Genomic DNA, 18,588 nt, shown 5'->3' with positions numbered 1-18,588 from the left:
CCAAAGGAATCTAGCAACCCTGCGTATGGACATGGGTAAGCCACACAGACTCCTTGTGGGCCACACATAGGCCCCTGCTGGGCCGCATGCAGCATCTGAGCTGCAGACTTCCCACCACTGGTTTAAAAGTGTTGAAGAGGACAGTTTGTACTGAGGCGAATGTCACTTTATTTGCCAATGAAACTTCATTCATTATAACCCCTCTTTCAAGCTTGTCACCTGTGCGCTTCAAGGTGAATTATACAATGTCAGTTAATTGAGCCTTGCATCATCTCCATGAGATTGGAAAGTATTATGTCCACTTTAGACATGGGTGGAGAAAAATTAAGTGATGTGCTTATGAGCTCAAAGTCAGTGGCAGACCTAGTCAGGAACACAACTCAGGCATCCTCCCTTCTAGATGCTCCTCCATTCCCCACTAGGTTACCCCGCCTCCCTAGAGAGGGAACAGTGCTTGTAGGGAAAGGTCAAAGCTTCTCTGTATGCTGGTGAACAATAAAATAAGAAACCATCATACATTTATTTAAATTATATGGGAAGGTGGACAAGCGTAAAATGAACCCATCTTTTGCCTCCTCTATTTAAAAAGATGAGACAGGACATCAGAAAGTGTTCAAATTCCTGTGAATAGGTCAAAGTAGAAATTGGAACCACTGTAATTTGTAAAATAAATAACATAAAAAAAAAACAAACAAGTTTCTGGACCTCTACTCATTAGGCAGGGAAACGGTTCTGCAGAGGCAGTTTCCCTCTGGGAAAAAGGAGAGGAGGATGAAAGAGACAATTGAACTGACATGAGATTGCTGTGATGGCACATGACCCTTTGGCGACTGACTTCTATGGCTCTCTGAAACGTCCAAAGATCACAGCAGCACCACTGCCCAAAGGGTATTGCTATACAGAGCCAAACACAATGAGGCAGGCAAACACACCTGCTAAAAGGAGGGTGAAGGATTATCCCATGATAAGAGGTGTAGGAGTACTTTATTCCAGAGCAAGCCTTTCAGCCAATTAATTCAATCAGCTTTAGATATCAAGGTGGCAACTGAATCACTTGTTTTAGGAATAAACTGCTGCAGGTCAACTCCCCCCACCTGCCTCCCTTTCCTTTCCTTTCTCCCCCTCCCCTCAGCAAACCCATTTGTTCGCTTCCTAGATGTTCAACAATAAAAGGTTATTCATCTGTACAAAAGGATGAAAATAACATGCAGGGAACTCTTGGTGCAAAGTCTAGCCACCTGAGAGAAACAAGGCTACAAAGCATGAACCATAGTAGTTCCCCATGCCCCAAATTTTATCTATAGGCTAAGCACACTGACAAAAAGGGGAAAGGAAAGGGGCACTTCATCTTGTTTTTCTTACAGATAGACAAAGCATGGTGAATACTTCCTAAAAAGGAAGGGTTCATGCTTCCCTCTGCAGTGCCATGTAAGTTTGATGAGCAAAGAAGCAACTTACACACTGGAGTGAGCTATAGCAAAAACAGAGCCATACCATACTCCAATCCTAAGCTACAGGCCCTGAGTTGAGTGCACATACCTTGATGGCTTCGGCAATGTACTCACACCCAAATAACTTACTTTACATGACCCCCTCCAGCCCCACCAAGAGCAGAGAGAAAATATATGCTGACAAATATACGAGCCACTCACTTTGATACCTCTCGCATCCTGCTGATTTCACATGCCCTGTGCGGTAGCTGACATCATCTCAGCATCCTACCCAGAGCCAATATTTGCATCATTTGTATCATCTTTTATTTTCTGTACTAAAAAGTAATATTTATTTTTTATTTAAAAAAAAGATTGGGGGAGGGGGAAGGGTATTTAAAATGGTAACAACAGAATTAACGTATATTTTTACACTCTGCACATGGGCCTGCAGTAGTTACGGACACCAGTGTGAAGTCACTGCTCCTTTGGAGATATTAGTGGGCACCTGCAAGATGGACTGATAACTAAAGTAATAATAAGATTAATTTGACTATGATATCTGCTATCTGCGCTAAGATAAAACTTAGGGGACCAGATCCACTTATAAGCTATCATTGTCTCCGATATACTGTACAGAAGAGATGAGAAATCTAAGACTGAAAAACAAAATTCACTTTTCCCCTTCAAGTCCTTCTATCCATATGAGATTATGGCATAACAACAGAGTCTGAAAAGTACAATAAAATCTCACTTTAGTTCAGTGTGAGAAGAAGTTATGCTACCCCAATATCAAAAATTTGTTTTCCTGATAATGCTAGAGATGCAGATTTCTGGGACACATTTAGTTTAATCAGTGTGATGCAGCTCTATCATGGACCACGTTGCACAAATGGATTTTATATGGAGTTATTCCTCTTTGAACAACACAAGTGTAATCATCAAAATGGCAGTGCTGACTGAGTTTGTGTTTCCAGCATATAACATTCTCCCCATATATCTGGTACCTTCATCCAGTCCGTCTGCATTTCTTCTACCGCATCACACTGCCCTAGCCATTTTTCCATAACCTCTCATGCCTTCCCCTAGATATCCATATTCCCCATGCTCACAATTTTTTCTTTCTAGCCTTTATGTTCTGACACAAACCACCAATACTATTTCCACAGACCAGAGTTTCCTAACTAAAGGTGGTTATTGATGGACAGTACTAGTGTTTTAATGCAGTAGCAGAATCAATAAACTAGGAAATATTGCTTTGTCAGATTTTTTTCCAGCACATTCTGGGAAATTCTTTACTGCCTTGGATAGCCACAGAAGCTTTTCTTAAGAGATCACACTAGAGCATGAACTAGGTCTTCTCTGTGAAGAACTGAAGCTCTCTTACCCTCTAGTGGCTATAACAGAATAGAGCAGAGGATTGCAGCTATTTTTCCTTTGCACAATAATCTTGCATTCACTAATCCAATATCAGGCTTTGGCATCTCTTAATTTTATTTAAAAAGAATTGTTAGGATGTTAGCTGGAGCCTTGGGAACTGAATGACCTGCCCCCATGAATTAAAGCTTTATCTCCATTTTTTTTTCCAAGTAAAGTGTTTAAAACAGAGTGATAACATGCAGCAAAAAGAAAAAAAAAAAAGCAACACAGAACTGGCTGTTTTGGAGTGAAAGGACTAGAGTTGGAATAGTTGACTCTCTGTCCTGGGACTCCAAGCCAGCGTGATTCAAGAGACAGCTGTGTGTGCGCCCACATGCAGGAAGATCAAGCCACATTTGATCAAGCACTGGCCCTAGTAATATCAAAAGCTTTAGTTAAAAACTAAACTGCTGACCTCTTCAATTATTCCATCACTTTCTGTCATCTTCCATTCAGCAATTTCTGGCTAACTCTCTACAGAATGACTGCAGCTGTGGACAGCCAGTATTACCCCAGAATGGATTGGTTAAGCCAAAATACCTGCAAACCTGTGCCCAGGAAGGCACATTATATAACTGCTCTTTACTGAAGTGTTTTGGTGGTATTCTTCCTGGGGGTCCCAATCTACCACGTGCTGAAGGGAAGAGCAATTATTAATTTCATATGTGCACAAACAGCTGCATGAGGAAACTCCGCAGGTGCTACATGTTCTTAGAAGAGCCAGAATTAAGGTTTTGTTTTTTGGGTTTTTTTTTCTTCCCTAGATTTACAATGTAAGCTCCCAAAATTAAGAATCTGGAGCTGATATCCTGAGTTTCTATCACCATCATCCACCCGGAAGTATTTTGGGTTCTTTACAGAACAACTATAATGATAGTCCCACTCCTGAACGGCTTAAAAATCCAATTTGAGCATGAGGCAATAAGCAGGTGCACAAAACAATAAAGGCCCAAAAGTGAGAACAAAGTAAAAAGTTCATGTGTATACTTGGTAAAGTCAAACACACATTTCCATAGCACAGTTCTATTCCTAGCAACGAAAATACCTGTTCATTCAACCAGGGGAAACCCTCAACAGAAGGAGCTAAAGAAATCTCTGCTCAGGAGCCAAGGCACCATGGTCCAATCTATAGGAAACTGGACTAAGAGTCAGGAGACCTTGATTCCATTCCTAGCTATGCCACCATTGTGCAGTGTGACCTTGGGCAACTCTCTTCCCCTCTCTGTCTCCTCCTCCTTGTCAATCTACCCTGGTTAGGGACTGTCCCTTGCAATGTGTGTGTGCAATTGGCACCCAAGAACTCTGGGTGTCTCCAGTTGCTATAACACCACAAACAACAACAACAACAAGATGTCCAATATTTGTCCCTCTACAGTCAGACTGAGATCACAGCCCATAGGATCTGATGGCCTCCACCCATGTGAAATTTTCAAACTATTTACAGAAAACCATCTCAGGTGGATGGGGTGGAATCCTGAGTTGATACAGAAGACTATTCATCCTCAAAGAGAATACAAGAGGAGCATGCAAAATGATACCTTGGTTGCAAACCTCCAGGACTGGAGATGCCACATAAGAGGAGGAGGAGATTTCTTGTGACAGAATGGGAACAAGAGATTTGTATGGGGAAAAAGGGATATGCGTTACCTTGGATGAAGTTCGTTTCTTCCGATTTGACCGCTTCTATTCATGCGTGCCCACCATTGTAACAGAGAATCCAAAAAGAAAGGGAGAAAAACAGATAAATTTTTAGTCAAATAATTAGAACACTGGTTTCTCAACTGTGTAAACAAAGGCATATTACTAGTTCAGAGTTGGATCTACTACAGCATTCAACTAAGCTACCTTCTTCGCAGATCATAACAAACAACAAAACTGAACACCTGCATCGTGCCAGAAATAAAAGGAAACAAAGCTTCAAGAATAAAAAGTGGAGGCAACGTGGACCCATTAGTAAGATGCATGTCTCACACTTCTGGTGCCACCTGGTCCTGCTAAGCTAATTTAAAAGGGGGGCAAGGGATGGAAATCAGCTTGCTGTTAAGTGCAAAATATGGCAGGGACATTTTCCTCTTCTGATTCAACTGAAAATGGCTGAGCTTTTGAGACTGAAACGTGGTCAGTGAAAATTTCACAGCATGTACCTGTTTTTTGGGCCTCTGCATTCTGAATATCAATCACCAGCACCCATGCATCCTCCAGGTAGTTACCCAGAATTAACACTACACCCTCTCTTATCCCAGCGTCCCCAGCACCACTCTGGCCCACATGCCCTTAATGTTACCAGAGGAACTGTTCCTCTAATCAAAACTAATCCTTGTGGCAGCTCTCACATAGTGTTCCCCTCTGTCTTGCCCCTTACTGGATGCCATTCCTTGTGCTGCGTAAGTTAATGGGGGCTTACACCTGTAAGAATGGCTGAGATTTCAAGTTAAGTAGAGAGGCTTTATTATAGGACTTTGATACAACATGCGCATTTTATTGATGACTTAGGAAATGTGAGAACATTAGTCACCATGAGTGCAACATTACTTGCCTTCTTACCTTTAAGACCAGGCAATTCATTCTCTCCCTACTTTCATAAGAAAAGATCCTTTCTTACAGTGTCTATAATGCTCGGTCAGATCAGCACAACACCAGTAAGTGTTCTGGAATTATCATTAATTATTACTTGCTTGTTGGTAAAGTTTTTAAATCATCATGTGCAGAAAGAGAAATAAAAAAAAAACCCACCTCTCCAATAACACACTCTTAAAATACCTAATGACTTATCCACTCTTAAACACAAGGAACTACTAAGAAGAAATAATAATGAAAGACAGACAGACCTCTCTTATGAAGTCTATTTCCTATATTCTCCCCACACCATCTTTTGGTAACCTTCTCACTCGCATAAATACCCCACACCTATTGCAAATTCCCATGTGCCTAGTTTAACAGTCTACAGTAACATTTTTTTAATCTGTAACACTTTAGTTATATATTTAAAACTGGACTTGCTTGAAAATTGGAGCTATTGCCAACCTGTTCACTAAATGACAATCAGATGCAGTTACAGACTTACGCATGGTCCATGTTCTGTGTGAAACACAAATGGTAATATTTTAAAAAGCAATTTCAAAAAACCCTGATCCTGAAAGCACTGACTCCTTTTTATTTCACTTTCTGCAGCCTCTAGCCACCTCCTTCTGGCACACGTGCGACGGGAGCCTGATCCAAAGCCCCCTTGAAGTCAGTGGAGAATCTGATGAAATCTAAGACTGTGCTGGCCTCTTCACAGTTTTGTGAGAACATCGCTCCTTATGCCCATTTCCCTCCTTTCAGCATTAAACTTGAATTAAATGCCTTTTTTAGACATATCAAAGTCTAAACACCTCGCTTACAGTGAGAAAATGGCACATCCTGAAAGAGTAGTCCTGCACGCTGTAGTATATTTGTGCACTTTGCAAGTGCTGCAAGATCTCTCTCTCTCTCTCTTTCACACACACACACACACACACACTTGGTAGAAACATATGGAGACTGTCGCCATTCATGGACTCAACCTTTAAAATCGCAGAACAGAAGCACTTGGCCACAGAAGTATAAGCAACTTTTATCCAGTCCCACGTGGTTGATTTTTAAATTGCGAACTATCAAGTTTTCAGTGCTGAATCTCAGAAGATGAAAATAAAAGTGGCATTTCCCAGTACAGAGTAAATCAGATTAGGGATGCTTTTTTTTTCTTGTGCATTCCAGCTGGAAATTTGATTTCCTAAGCTACTTACAGTTCTCTTGAAGTCTCCTTGCTTGACTGTTAGACTCAAGTTTAACACAATCTCTCCCATGTCATCTTCTAAACTGTTTGGATCCTCCAATTTTAAAATATGTTCAGTAGTTCTGCAAGCAAAAAAGAGATGCATCTGTAGGCTTCAATATCTGTAGGCATCTGGTTCATTATTAAAGCTTGTGCTGAATTGTGCAAACTCATAGAGTAGGGGGTTGTGGCTGGTATTTAACAGACTTTAAAGTTTTCAAAATTGAGTCTAGATGTTAAAATGTGCAATCTGCTGTATTTCTGTTGTCATATATTCCCTGTAGACTTGCCTTGTAGCTTCCACAAGCATACAAGACTTAGCCCAGCAACTTTAAATAATAATATTGTATCTCTAAAAACCTTGTTTCTTGGACCCCAGGCTGGAACCCACAACAGTGGGGCCATGGTTGTGGCCAGAGCTCTCAGCAGGAGCCACAGGTGGGACCTGAGCTCTTGGAGGTGGCAAGAGAGCCATGGCCAGGGCCCACAGCAGCAGACCTGGAGCCAGGGCCACTGGCAGCAGGGCCAGTAGCAGGGGGCTGCAGCAGTCAGCATTGAGGCTGGAGCTGGAGGCTGGGGGGAGGGCATCAGCCAGGAGACCTCCCCTGGTCTAGCAAATCCCCTCATTCAGGATCAGTCAGATCCTGAAGGTGCCAGACCTGGGAGGTCCAACCTGTATTTAATAGTTCCACAGCAAGTGATTACTACACATAACTCACCAGCTGCAAACAGGCAGAAACTGATCAGCATTATTCCTGTTTTACAGGAAAAGAAATTGACAATGATTTATCCATCTGAATTGTCTGAGTTAGAAACTGGACAATGACTTGTGTGATCTGTGCTGAGTCCCTGGATCTGATTCAGAATTCCTGCCTCACCCTGGACAAAACATTTCCTCTCTCTCTCAATCTCTCTTTCTCTACCTCAGTTCTCCTTCTGAAAATGGAGATAGCTCCTCCGCTCATAGAGGTGTGGTGGAAATAAATCCACTACTGTTTGTGAGGCACTCCAAACAGTACCAGCCTTATGGCTCATAATTCAAGAAAATGCATTTGCCCAAGATATCAATCACCAGAAAATCCAGGAATAAACCATGAAGTCCTGGCTCCCATCTCCACATTCAGACCAACACAACACAGATAAAAGATTAAGCTGTTGGAAAACTGTTGTGATGATTTAAAAATAATATTCCTAAAGTAACACATTTTGCTGATTTCATATAGTACCTGTTCAGCTCAAGGTTGCCAAGCACCACAAATGCAGATCCCATGAAATCAGAGGAAGTTAAGTCTCGATCATATACCTGGCAGCAAAATAAATGCACATTATTTTCACATCCTTAACTAGTTTTGCCGCCTCAGAGAAAAGAACTGACATTTTGACTTTAATCCCGCATTTTTGGGAATTGAACCTAGATGCTGGTCAGGCAGGGATAATTCTCCTTTACGATTTTTTAATGTGGATTTGCAACTGAATATTTTAACAGAGTGCTGAAGTACTTCTTGACATATGGAGAACAGAGTCATGTGTGCAACAATGGGGACCATTCAGACATCTCTTGCACTGTGCAGTGCAATCAAATGTTGTACACAACCATGCACTTTTTTAGCTGCAGACAGTACAGCAATTAGTGCTTACAACTGGTAGCTTGCAAGCTCTGTTAACAACACAGTTACCTCATAATGAGAAAGAGCTTTGCTGCTTGTCACCACTGCCTCACAGGTAATAATTCTACTCAACTCAGTTCGCCAAATTATGCTCCTAGATTATTTCATGTAAACCTCACTGATTTCACTGAGGTTACACAGATGTAATTGAGGGCAAAGTTTGGCACAGTAAGTTTAAATGCCTCCAGTCAAACAGATTATTTTGACCTGGGGCATTCACAAACTGAAAACACGATGTCCAAGTAAAATCCAGCAAAGATGTGCGTGCATTTTAATACAGAGCTTAGAAAACCTTGCCTCCTAATTGTGGTTTGAATACATGTTCTTTGTGTCAAACCATCAGGCTGATTTAACACATACATATACACATAGACAAAGAAATTGGTTCAGAGGGGCTTTTACCAATGTTTCAGAACCCTATCCAATAAACTTACCTTGACCCGGAGCTTTTGATCAAGAGTTTTCATTGGCAACACAACAGTTTCATCCCAAACTGGATTTAGGTTTTTGTAGATTACCTTACTTTTGTACAGAGTTTTTCCATTCAATTTAAATTTCACATATGGATCACTTGACCCTAACATAAACAAGAACAATACAAATTGGATTAGTCTGGAAAACATTACAACACTAGCAAGCATAAAAAAAAAAAAAAATACCGAGGAAAGTGAAGAAAATACCCAGGGATTCTACGGGACATGACTAGAAAGTGGTTTGCTGGGAAAAAAGGGAATTCTCCACCATGCTTGTGCTTTCTGCCATCTTATCTTGGAAGAACGCTGGTTATTCTTAACTCTTCTTTTTTTTTTTTTTCCTCCCCCCGGTAGGTAGCAAACAAAAGCAAAGACGACTCTACAGAACATACAGACAAACAATAAAGCAAAGAATTACAAATTAAATGGGATGTACAAAAAGGACTGCAAATTTGATCAATGTCACTGATAGAAAATCTTACAGGATTCAATAGGAACATAACTATGGTTGACAGGCTTTTGAAGCTAACCAACACTCTGTAATAGAGAATTATATGTGTGCTATGAAATTATATAGTCTCATTGAAAAAAGACTCATAGGAGGGCTCTTATTCATGACTAATTTCTGGAGGATTTTAGAGTAATTTTATGGACACTTACTCAGTTCTGTATGTCTTCTTCATGAAGGGTGGCCTGAGAAGCAGTATCAAAATAATTTGATGAATGACAAAATATCCCTCAATTAATCTATTTTCAAATGTAACCTGGAGACAGCTCTTTTCTTAGGCAGTGATAGTGCTTTTTTGTTCCAATAGCACTTTTTTTTTTTTGTGGGAGGGAGGGGGAGAAGGATGAGAAAGAGATGGACAGACAATGTTTCACAGGGGCTAAAACACTCAAACCCTCTGAAGTGAGCATATATTTACTTCCAAAATACACAGACAGAAAAGAACTATTTATCAAAAGCATGCACTTTGCACCAACAGGAATACAAAGATATTACCCAACATCAAATGAGTCCAACAAACGTCAGAGGATGCATTAGTCAGGAAATCAGATAAATAGGATTATTTAATGTAGCCTTTTGTTAATTCTTTTGAATATTCCAATTCCCCTCTTCTGAGAGAATTAAAGAGAGAGAGAGAGAGACAAACAGACGGAGAGAAATACTTTATCGATTGGATAAGTCGAAGCAGGCTGCGTTATTATTTATAAATAAATAGATCCCCTACTATTTACTGCACCTTAAAGGTAATGTCAAGACAGGACAAGGGAAGGAAACTGATGGAAGGAAGCCATGAATAGAGCAGCAGAAGCAGGTGGTCTGTGGTTCTAACTAATCTGTTTCTTAAAAAGAAAAGAAACCTTGAGTGAAGGGAACATTTAAAAATAAAATAAACATAAGCAAACAGCCAAAAATCTACCAGAACAAGAAACAAAACATAATCAGTCTCTTTTCTCCAAGAAACAGAGGCTCCATACAAAAGCACGTATTTTGATGGCATTATTGCACGGACATGTTTCAAGGATGCTGAATGACCTTCCTTTGAATGACCAGTCCCACCCCACACACCCCTATTTACTGTACAACAGCACTGTACAAGTGCATCACGCTTTAACAATCACTCTGACTGACGCACAGATACACAGATATGAAAAAAAAAAAAACAGTGAGAAAAAACTGTAATAAAAAGAGTCTTTTAATTAAATAAGATTGCCACTCTGGGATCAAGCCTTCATGCTTGTCAGCTTACTCTCAAAATAAACATCTCAAAAGCAGGCCTCAGTGGTGTCACTTACTAAGGCAAGGCATCTTGGGTAATCCCTAGGTACCTTGACAGCTACATAATGTTCAAACTGTTTCATGGGTGAATGGCAGCACTTGCACGAAAGAAAATATTAATGTCTGGAATTAATAGAAAAAGGGATGATGGTTTACAAAGCCAAACAAGAAAAGGGTGTCAAGTTAGTACAGTGTTAATTGTTAACAGAAAATAATTGAGGGAGAGCACGCCAGAGAAACATGCTGCAGTTTGCTAGCTGAGCACAACTGTCTTACTGTCAGGAAAGTAACATCTCAACTAGGCACACAGGAAAGAAAAGGGGTCGGCTGCTCAAGAATGCAACTCGGAGATTATACAAATGACGAGCTGACACCTCTCTGTCAGCCAACAGATGGACTTTAACCTTTACATCAGGAGCTTCACAAACAATGCAGCTCTGTGGTATTTGTTAGCATGGAACCCAATAGCTTGAACATCAAACCTTTGCTGGCAACGGTACTGAATTAGAAACGGAGCTGAACAAAATACTAAACCACAACCCTTTTTTCAGAAAGGGGCAGTGGAAAGGACTATACGACTAATTATTTGGTGCTAATGAAGCACCTTTTTTTCAGTGTCTCTACCCTCTTTCTCAGGACTGTCTACAAGAAAAAAAATTAATCTGAATTAATGAAAGGTGTGAATTCAAATTGGATAAGTTAAACAGCATTAAATCCTTGTGTGGAGACATTCAGAATTCAAGTGGATTTAATGCAGTTTAGCTTAATTCTCTCTAAACTGGGTGAGAACATTGCTCAAGATTTTGAAAAATTTCAGTAAGTTGGAAAATGACAGAAAAGTGCTCAGTGACCTAGACATAACACAAGCATGAACATAAGCTGATTTGCTCCTTGAAGACTTAAGCCAAAGGTCAACAAAAATAGAAAAAAAAAGTGACCTCTAAAAATATTATTCCATTGTGATTTTAATATTTTGGGGTGATTTTTTATTAAATAAAAGGAAGGATACTTATCTCAGCATCATTGGGTATTTGAAGTAATTTTCACTAGGCCCATTTTATTTTTAATTAAAATCAGTTTCTCAATTTTTTTTTCTTTTTCAGTCTGTGATTCTTCCATGGATTTTATAAGCCATTAAGCAGCTGGCTTGCATTTAAAGTAATTAGTCAGATTGTGCAAGCCTAGTCAGCATTGGCCAGGATGAAAGCACCCTATATAACCATTTCGCCTTGGGGTTTATAATACCCCACAGATTTTTAAACATACTTAACATTCATATTAAACAGCGTTTGTTATCTCGTGTGGTAGTGAGTGAATATGCGAATGTAGCTGTGCCTGTACTCCTGTTGGAATTCTACAACAGTATTAGGACTCTACTATGTAGCAGGAAAAACTTCCTCTGCTCTTGGAAATAATCTTCTAAACTGAACAGACAATAGAGTTCAGGCACCAAGAATTATGGACCTGCACCACTGAGGTCGAAAAGGAACTTTGCTTTTGACTACCATTTCAATGGGAGTAGGTTTCGGACCATATGAAAGACCTTCTTTTTCCTCTCTAATGTGCCTTTAGTGGATTATTTCTGAGTAGTATTTTTCCCTAGAAAAGCAGCTTATCCTGTAACACTGAGGACTATTCACTCAGCCTAGGTGGACTAAATTCACTGGAACTTGAAGTTGCCTAAACAAACAATAATATTCTGTGCATAGTAACTAGATAGGGCTTAGTTTCTTCAGAAAGAGTCCATACTGCTTTTAAATGGTTACTGCTGCCCTCTAGCAGCCAGCATGAGACTTGTTTCATCAACTTTCTTTACTAACCTGACCCACTTGTTTCACACTTTGCAGAAAGTATAGCAGACCTGGTTTTATTTCAAAACCATGTATTTGCATCCAAAAGAGATCACAATGCTGGATATGCAGGCATATGAACAATATCTGTGTTTACAATGCAAAGATCTAGCGATATTACAATCCTAAGAGCTCAGAGAAAACTGTACATTATCTAGCCTAGATCATTTTAATTTTACTTGAGGATATTCAGTTCCAAATTTCAATATGGGAAAGAAAATGAATGCATTTCCACTAATATTTTGAAGACTTATTTGAAAGCTGTATAAGAAAGCAAATGTTATTTTTAGCAAGCCCATAGAATTAGTATGGCAGGTACTATAGTACAGTAATGCCCAAAAGCTAGTATAAGATAGATCACTGGTATTTTTGTTTTAAATGTAAAATTCAACACTTGTACCAGAAATTACACAACTAAAATGGAACAAAAAAAAAATCAACTGGACAAAGCATGAAAAATAATTAAAAAATCTTGTGTACTTGAAAAGCTGTGTGTGTGAATGGAAATAAACCATATTGGTTTAGAAGCAAATGCCTCCAGTAAATTACCAAAACACTTTGTCAGTGAAGAGGTGTGTGGAACATATGTAAGCCTGGAAACAAGCCACTGCTTGTAGAAGGAGAATGTGAACTGACACATGATAGAAACAAGGCAGCTGACAAGGGTTGTTTTGTAAAATATATGCTGGAGAAGGTCAGAGCAACCAGGATGGAGTAATTAACAAATAACCATCTTCTCTGGAGTAAGAAAGCATTAAGAGGCATTCAAAAGAATGCACAAGCCAAGACACACATTTGTTACTGAGGCAGGTATGAAAAACCACATTGGGAAACATGAGGATAGATGGAATGAGTACACCCAGGAAGTGATGAAGAGCACAATCAAGTGTTTAACATAAGGCTAAAGCTTGAGCATACAGAACACTGTTTCTTGGTCCAATCTAAGGCAATGGAATGAACTCTCCTAGGAACTAAGGGCCATCACAAAACTAACCAGCTTCTTTCCACATAAGGCAACTTCCTTAAACTTGCCTTCCGTAACACATTCACACTGAACATGACACACACATGCACTTACGGGCCAAACGAAAACATTACATAATTATCCACTGGGAAAAATGGTGAGAGAAATTGAAACCACGCATGATATGTTACATCGCTTGATGTAGCACTGGAAGCTGGTCAAATACTACAGTGATGAAGATAGTATAAGAACCTATACAGAACAGAATCTATCTTGGCGTTTTACACTCTGCCCCACACTGCAGTATCTGAGTGCTTCAATAAAGCAGTAACCAGCGGGTTTTTTTGTGCTGGTACTTACTGACTTCCGGCACCTTGGCAGCCCCAGCCACGGGGGATGGCAGGCACGGAGCCAGCTGAGTACCAGCTCCTTCCGCTCCCCCCCGTCCCCCTGCTTTTTATTTATTTATTTTTTTAAAACAAAAAAAAGCACAGGCAGCAACTAAGTTCCTTCTGGACTAAACAGAGATTTGGCACTTCTTTCCGGGGTAAATGTTCTGCATTAGGTAAGAATTTCGGTTAATTAAATTTATTAATGTACTCTGTTTTTTTTTTAAATTGACTAGTTTAAAAAAATTTGGGGGGGGGGTGGTTTAAACCGTTGTCAATGTTGTGAGTGTTACTCTTGCAGTGAACACACAACATACTGCCAAGAATGAAGTTAAAGGCCTAGCTGCGTGGCAAATTAGTGCACAGCAAGCCAGGATATCTGGCCATACTTTGAGATCTTCACAGTGCTGTACCAGTGTCCTCGCAGGATGTTACTGCATCGCAAGCTGCATGCGGTAGATTCATACCCTGCCTTGTTGCATAGTAACTTGCCAGGTAGATAAGCCCTAAGTCTTCCTAACCAGACAATTACTTCTGTTGCTGTAAAGATGCTTAACAAAAGTCCCAGGCAGTGCTATTTACAGTGACATATTTTGTGATCTGGACACTGGTCCATTGGGAACAACCAACAAAGCTATGGAAAATCACCTCTCCGAACCAATGACTACTTTAACAAATCCAAAGGGCATCTGGGAGAGAAGCAATTTACACTCCCAAGGGGAATTGCTCCACTTCTGAGGAGCACACAGCTGCACATGCTTGTGCAGAAACCCTGTGATATATTCTAGGGCAGGCTGACTTCTTTTTAGAGCCATCTGTAAGTGCAGCTTAAAATGTAGTGCACAGACCAGATCTCTGTGAAAGGCCATGGAATGTGAGGGCCTCAAAATCAACTTGTGTCAGAAGATTTCTCTTTTTTTTAAAAACAAACACCATATGACAGCTTTCAAACAGCCTTCCCAAGAGGATTCCACAACTGTATCTTTCATTTGTTTTGTGGAGCATGCATTAAATTTTTTTCCATGGAGCCATGTATTAAAAATGTGGAGGACGTCACGTGAAAAACTTTTGAAAAGTGAAAGTAATGTTCAGCTGGTGAAAGATGATGGGCTGAGGACCCAGGAGACAGACATCCTCTAATTATACACAAGATCAGCACAATGGAAGGGATTCCAATTGGGTAACAGGACTCTCATCTTTCATTAAAGGGACCACCGCTAGAGGTATAAGGGAAAATCAGTTGCCAGGTCCATTCAGCATTTGGCCTCTCTGCAGGGTCTGCCAAAAATTCAGCTAACTGGTGTCAATTATGGTGTTGTCTGGTCTGGTTTGAACTGTTGCCCAGCTGGAACTCAACTGACACCAACTCAATCCATAGGGGCAGCGCAGTCACCTGATCTAATTAAGGTAATGCATTCCTAGCCCCATCAATATCAAAGGAGGAAGGGAGGATAGACTCTAATGATGATAAACTCATTCCATAACATCCAGCTTGTGTTATTTTATACCTTTTTGACAGCGCTTTCCATTCAGACTATTAATCATTTAGGGCACCTAGAAATCCCAATCGGAAGCTATGTTTTCCACCTCTCTTATCAAGCTACCCCAAGGCCTAGCAAATATCAGTTACTTAACACAGGCTTTTTTTGATTAGTGGAAGAAAAAGTAGTATTGAAAAATTCATGGACTTTAAGGCCAGAAAAAGACAATCAAATCTCACCTCCTGCAAAATGCAGGAATTACCTAAGGATGATTTCACGTGGCTACCTCACAGAAAGGACTGATTGTTAGAGGCAGTACTCCACAAAGGTTTGAGATTTTACTTTTTTCTTCACAGAGCTAAATGGACACTGCTTAATATTTTCAATTAACAGTTCTCATATTTAGATGAAACCACTCTGGTCATGTCTTTTCCCTATGAGTCCATACTTCATGAACATAAAAGGGATTGCATTTACTGGAAAGAGTGTGCATAGGAGGCAAAGTTTCAGAATTACATGCTCAAGCATACATAAAAACCAAATTTCCACCTGGTACATCCCAGTAAGTCATAGAAGAGGTTGTTAAAAGTTCAGGGGCTTGGGAAGACAGACAACAAGAGGTGATTTACTTGGCAATTTGAAACTATACAATATGGCTCAAATTTCAGATATTTGCAAACTGTTCATAACTAAGCCTTAAATCAAATCATTAGAGTAGAAATTTGCCTAGTAAATCTGAATTATGAAGATATGAGGAACTAGTGATCAGATTGCAGATACCATGAAAGCAAAGAACATCTAGTTGCAGTCTAGATAAAGTAAACAAGGAAAAGTTATTTACTAGGGGCAGGTAATAGGCAACAGGTCTAAAACCGACAAAATGAAGTATTTTTTCCACACAAACACACAGTCAACCTTTGGAACTCCTTGCCAGAGGATGTTGTGAAGACCAGGATTTTAGCAGGGTTCAAGAAAGGACTAGATAAAGTCATGGAGGTTAGGTCCATCCAGGGCTATTAGCTAGGATGAGTAGGAATAGTGTCCTTAGCCTCTGTTTGTCAGAAGCTGGGAATGTCCGACAAGGGATGGAGCTCATGTTAGTATAGAAAGTCTAAATTTACCAGAGGCCCTATTAGCTGAGAACTAAAGTTGAACCTCTCTAATATATGGTTGAAAATCTACCAGGCAACATCTGTAAGCCAGCATGATTTTAGTTAGCCAGTTGACCAGTGAGGGGTGTGGACAAGTTTCCTGTGGTCCCACAAAGTTTGTTTCTAGCTATCACTCCTGGCTCTCAGTGTTCTGTACTGTTATGCTGCTCTAATTTACCCATAGGCCGTGTCTACACTAGCAAGTACATTCGAAATTGAGTTCAGAAGATGGCCCTCTTTCGAAATAACCTGTGGAGCATCTACACTCACTCCATGATCCAGCATGCTGCACAAGTGGCTTGCCATGGAGCAGCAGGCCTGGGACTGGGTCGCAGCAAACCTCAACGCCCTGACCTGGGCTGTGGTGGGCCGCCTGGCCCCAGCTGCTGCTCCTTCGCAAGCTGCTCCCACACCCAACCCCACCCCACCCCACTGTCCCATCACTCAGCCACCTTCCCATCTTCCCTCTCTGACCTCCCCCCATTCCCCAGTCAGCCTCTCCCCCACCCCATGAGCCTGACCTCACTACCCTGGTCCCGACCCACTTGCTCCTGGCCAGCCTCATACAGCTGGCCCACATGCTGCTGGCCAGGAGGGGGCCACAACCCCTACCCCCGACTCCTGCCTTGCTGACCCCAGGTAGCCCACGGTGCCCTGCCCCAGCTGCACCCTTACCACCTCATGCTGCCAGCCCCAGCCCAGCTGCCACAGGGCGCCCAGACACGGGTGGGAAGGGGCAGGCGCAGGCCATGGGGATTCCAGCCTTCAGTCCCCACCTATAGGTAAGGCCCCCCAACCCCACCCCTACCCTTGGCCCTCCCGGGGCTCGTATGGCGCCCGCTCGAGGCCGCAATGCCTCTGTATACAGTTTCCCCACAGTCCCATTTGCAGTTCCGCCCCCCGCCCCGGATACAGGCACAGACCACTGTCAGTTGGCATTAAAGTGTTTATTATGTTGTTCAACCTGAGCCCCCTGTGCATGTGTGGGGGTGGTGTTGGGGTGTGTATGCAGCGGGGCAGTGGTGGGGTGTGTGCGCAGGGTGGGGAGGTTACTATGGTTCCCACTTGAAGGCTTGGCGCGGGGCCTCCCATACCTGCTTCCCTGTGCCACTGGGCCCGGCGGAATGGGGCAGCAGGGAGCTGCTCATACCCACGCCCCGCCTTGACAGCCCACCCCTGCGTAAATGGCTCGTGCTTTGCCTCAACGAGGTTGTGTAGGGTGCAGAAGGCCCAACCACTGTTGGAACTCTGGAGAGGCCCACCTGCAGCCTAGTGAGGAGGCATCTGAAGCGACACTTCAAGCGGCCAAATGCCCGCTCAACCGTGTTGCAGGCCCAGTTCAGCTGCTCGTTAAAATCATCCTGGCTAGGCTGCGTGTGTCCCATGTACAGTCTCATCAGCCAGGCTTGCAGGGGGTAGGCCGTGTCCGCCATAGTGCAGGGCAGCATGGTGGTGTCCCCACCGGGAGATGAAGGTCCCCTCAGCCATGAGGCGGCCCAACCCCAAATTCCAGAACACCCTGGCATCGTGGGCACAGCTAGATCAGCCCATGCAGATGTCCTGGAACTGACCGCTGGTGTCATCAAGCGCCTGCAGAACCACAGAGTGTTAGCTCTTTCAGTTTACGTAGGCCCTGTTGCTGTGCTCCGGGGTCTGAATGGTGATGTGCATGCTGTCCAGGGCCCTAAAGCAGTTTGGGAAGCCCAACTCCTCAAAACTCTGAATGGCATCATCCAGGTCCCCAAAGTGGATCAGCTGCCACAAGAGGACCCTGTTGATGGCCTGGATGACCTGCAAGGTGGCGGGGCGGGGGGGAAGACGTGCTCATGAGTGTGGGGCAGGGTGCAGTGTGCCTGCCTGTTCCCATCCCCACCCCTGTCTCCCGTGGGGCAGGCCTCCCTGAGGCCCCCATCCCTACCTGTCCCAGTGAGGACCGTCCCAGTGAGGGCCACCCACCCCCACTAGTGCCCAACGGTACCCAATGCTGGGTCCCCTCTACCCCCTGCATGCTGTGGGAGCATGACCCAGGCATGGCTTACCTTGTTGAGGCTAGCCCCAACTGTGGCCATGCCCACCCCAAACTGGTGGCCAACGGATCGGTGACTGTCCAGGGTGGCCAGCTTCTAGAGGGCGATACCCACCCTTTTCTGGAGTGGGATTGGCAGCCTCAGGCAGGTGTTACAAT

The 18,588-nt window shown here is 42.4% G+C and overlaps 1 protein-coding gene across 1 annotated transcript in view; it reads right to left on the bottom strand.

Moving 5' to 3' along the window:
• MCTP2 (multiple C2 and transmembrane domain containing 2) overlaps window positions 1-18,588 on the bottom strand; it is a 179,711-nt gene that overhangs the window by 110,366 nt on the left and 50,757 nt on the right. Inside the window, exons 6-9 of the mRNA XM_075006809.1 lie at window positions 8,747-8,889; window positions 7,872-7,948; window positions 6,617-6,728; window positions 4,497-4,532 (exon numbers count right to left, since the gene is read on the bottom strand). Of these exons, the coding sequence (XP_074862910.1) occupies window positions 4,497-4,532; window positions 6,617-6,728; window positions 7,872-7,948; window positions 8,747-8,889 (368 nt within the window). The remainder of the gene's footprint in view (window positions 1-4,496; window positions 4,533-6,616; window positions 6,729-7,871; window positions 7,949-8,746; window positions 8,890-18,588) is intronic.

The sequence above is a fragment of the Carettochelys insculpta genome, chromosome 12 (genome assembly GCF_033958435.1).
Source record: "Carettochelys insculpta isolate YL-2023 chromosome 12, ASM3395843v1, whole genome shotgun sequence".
NCBI classification, from domain to species: Eukaryota; Metazoa; Chordata; order Testudines; family Carettochelyidae; genus Carettochelys; species Carettochelys insculpta.
This window is presented reverse-complemented; position numbering and strand designations above follow the sequence as displayed.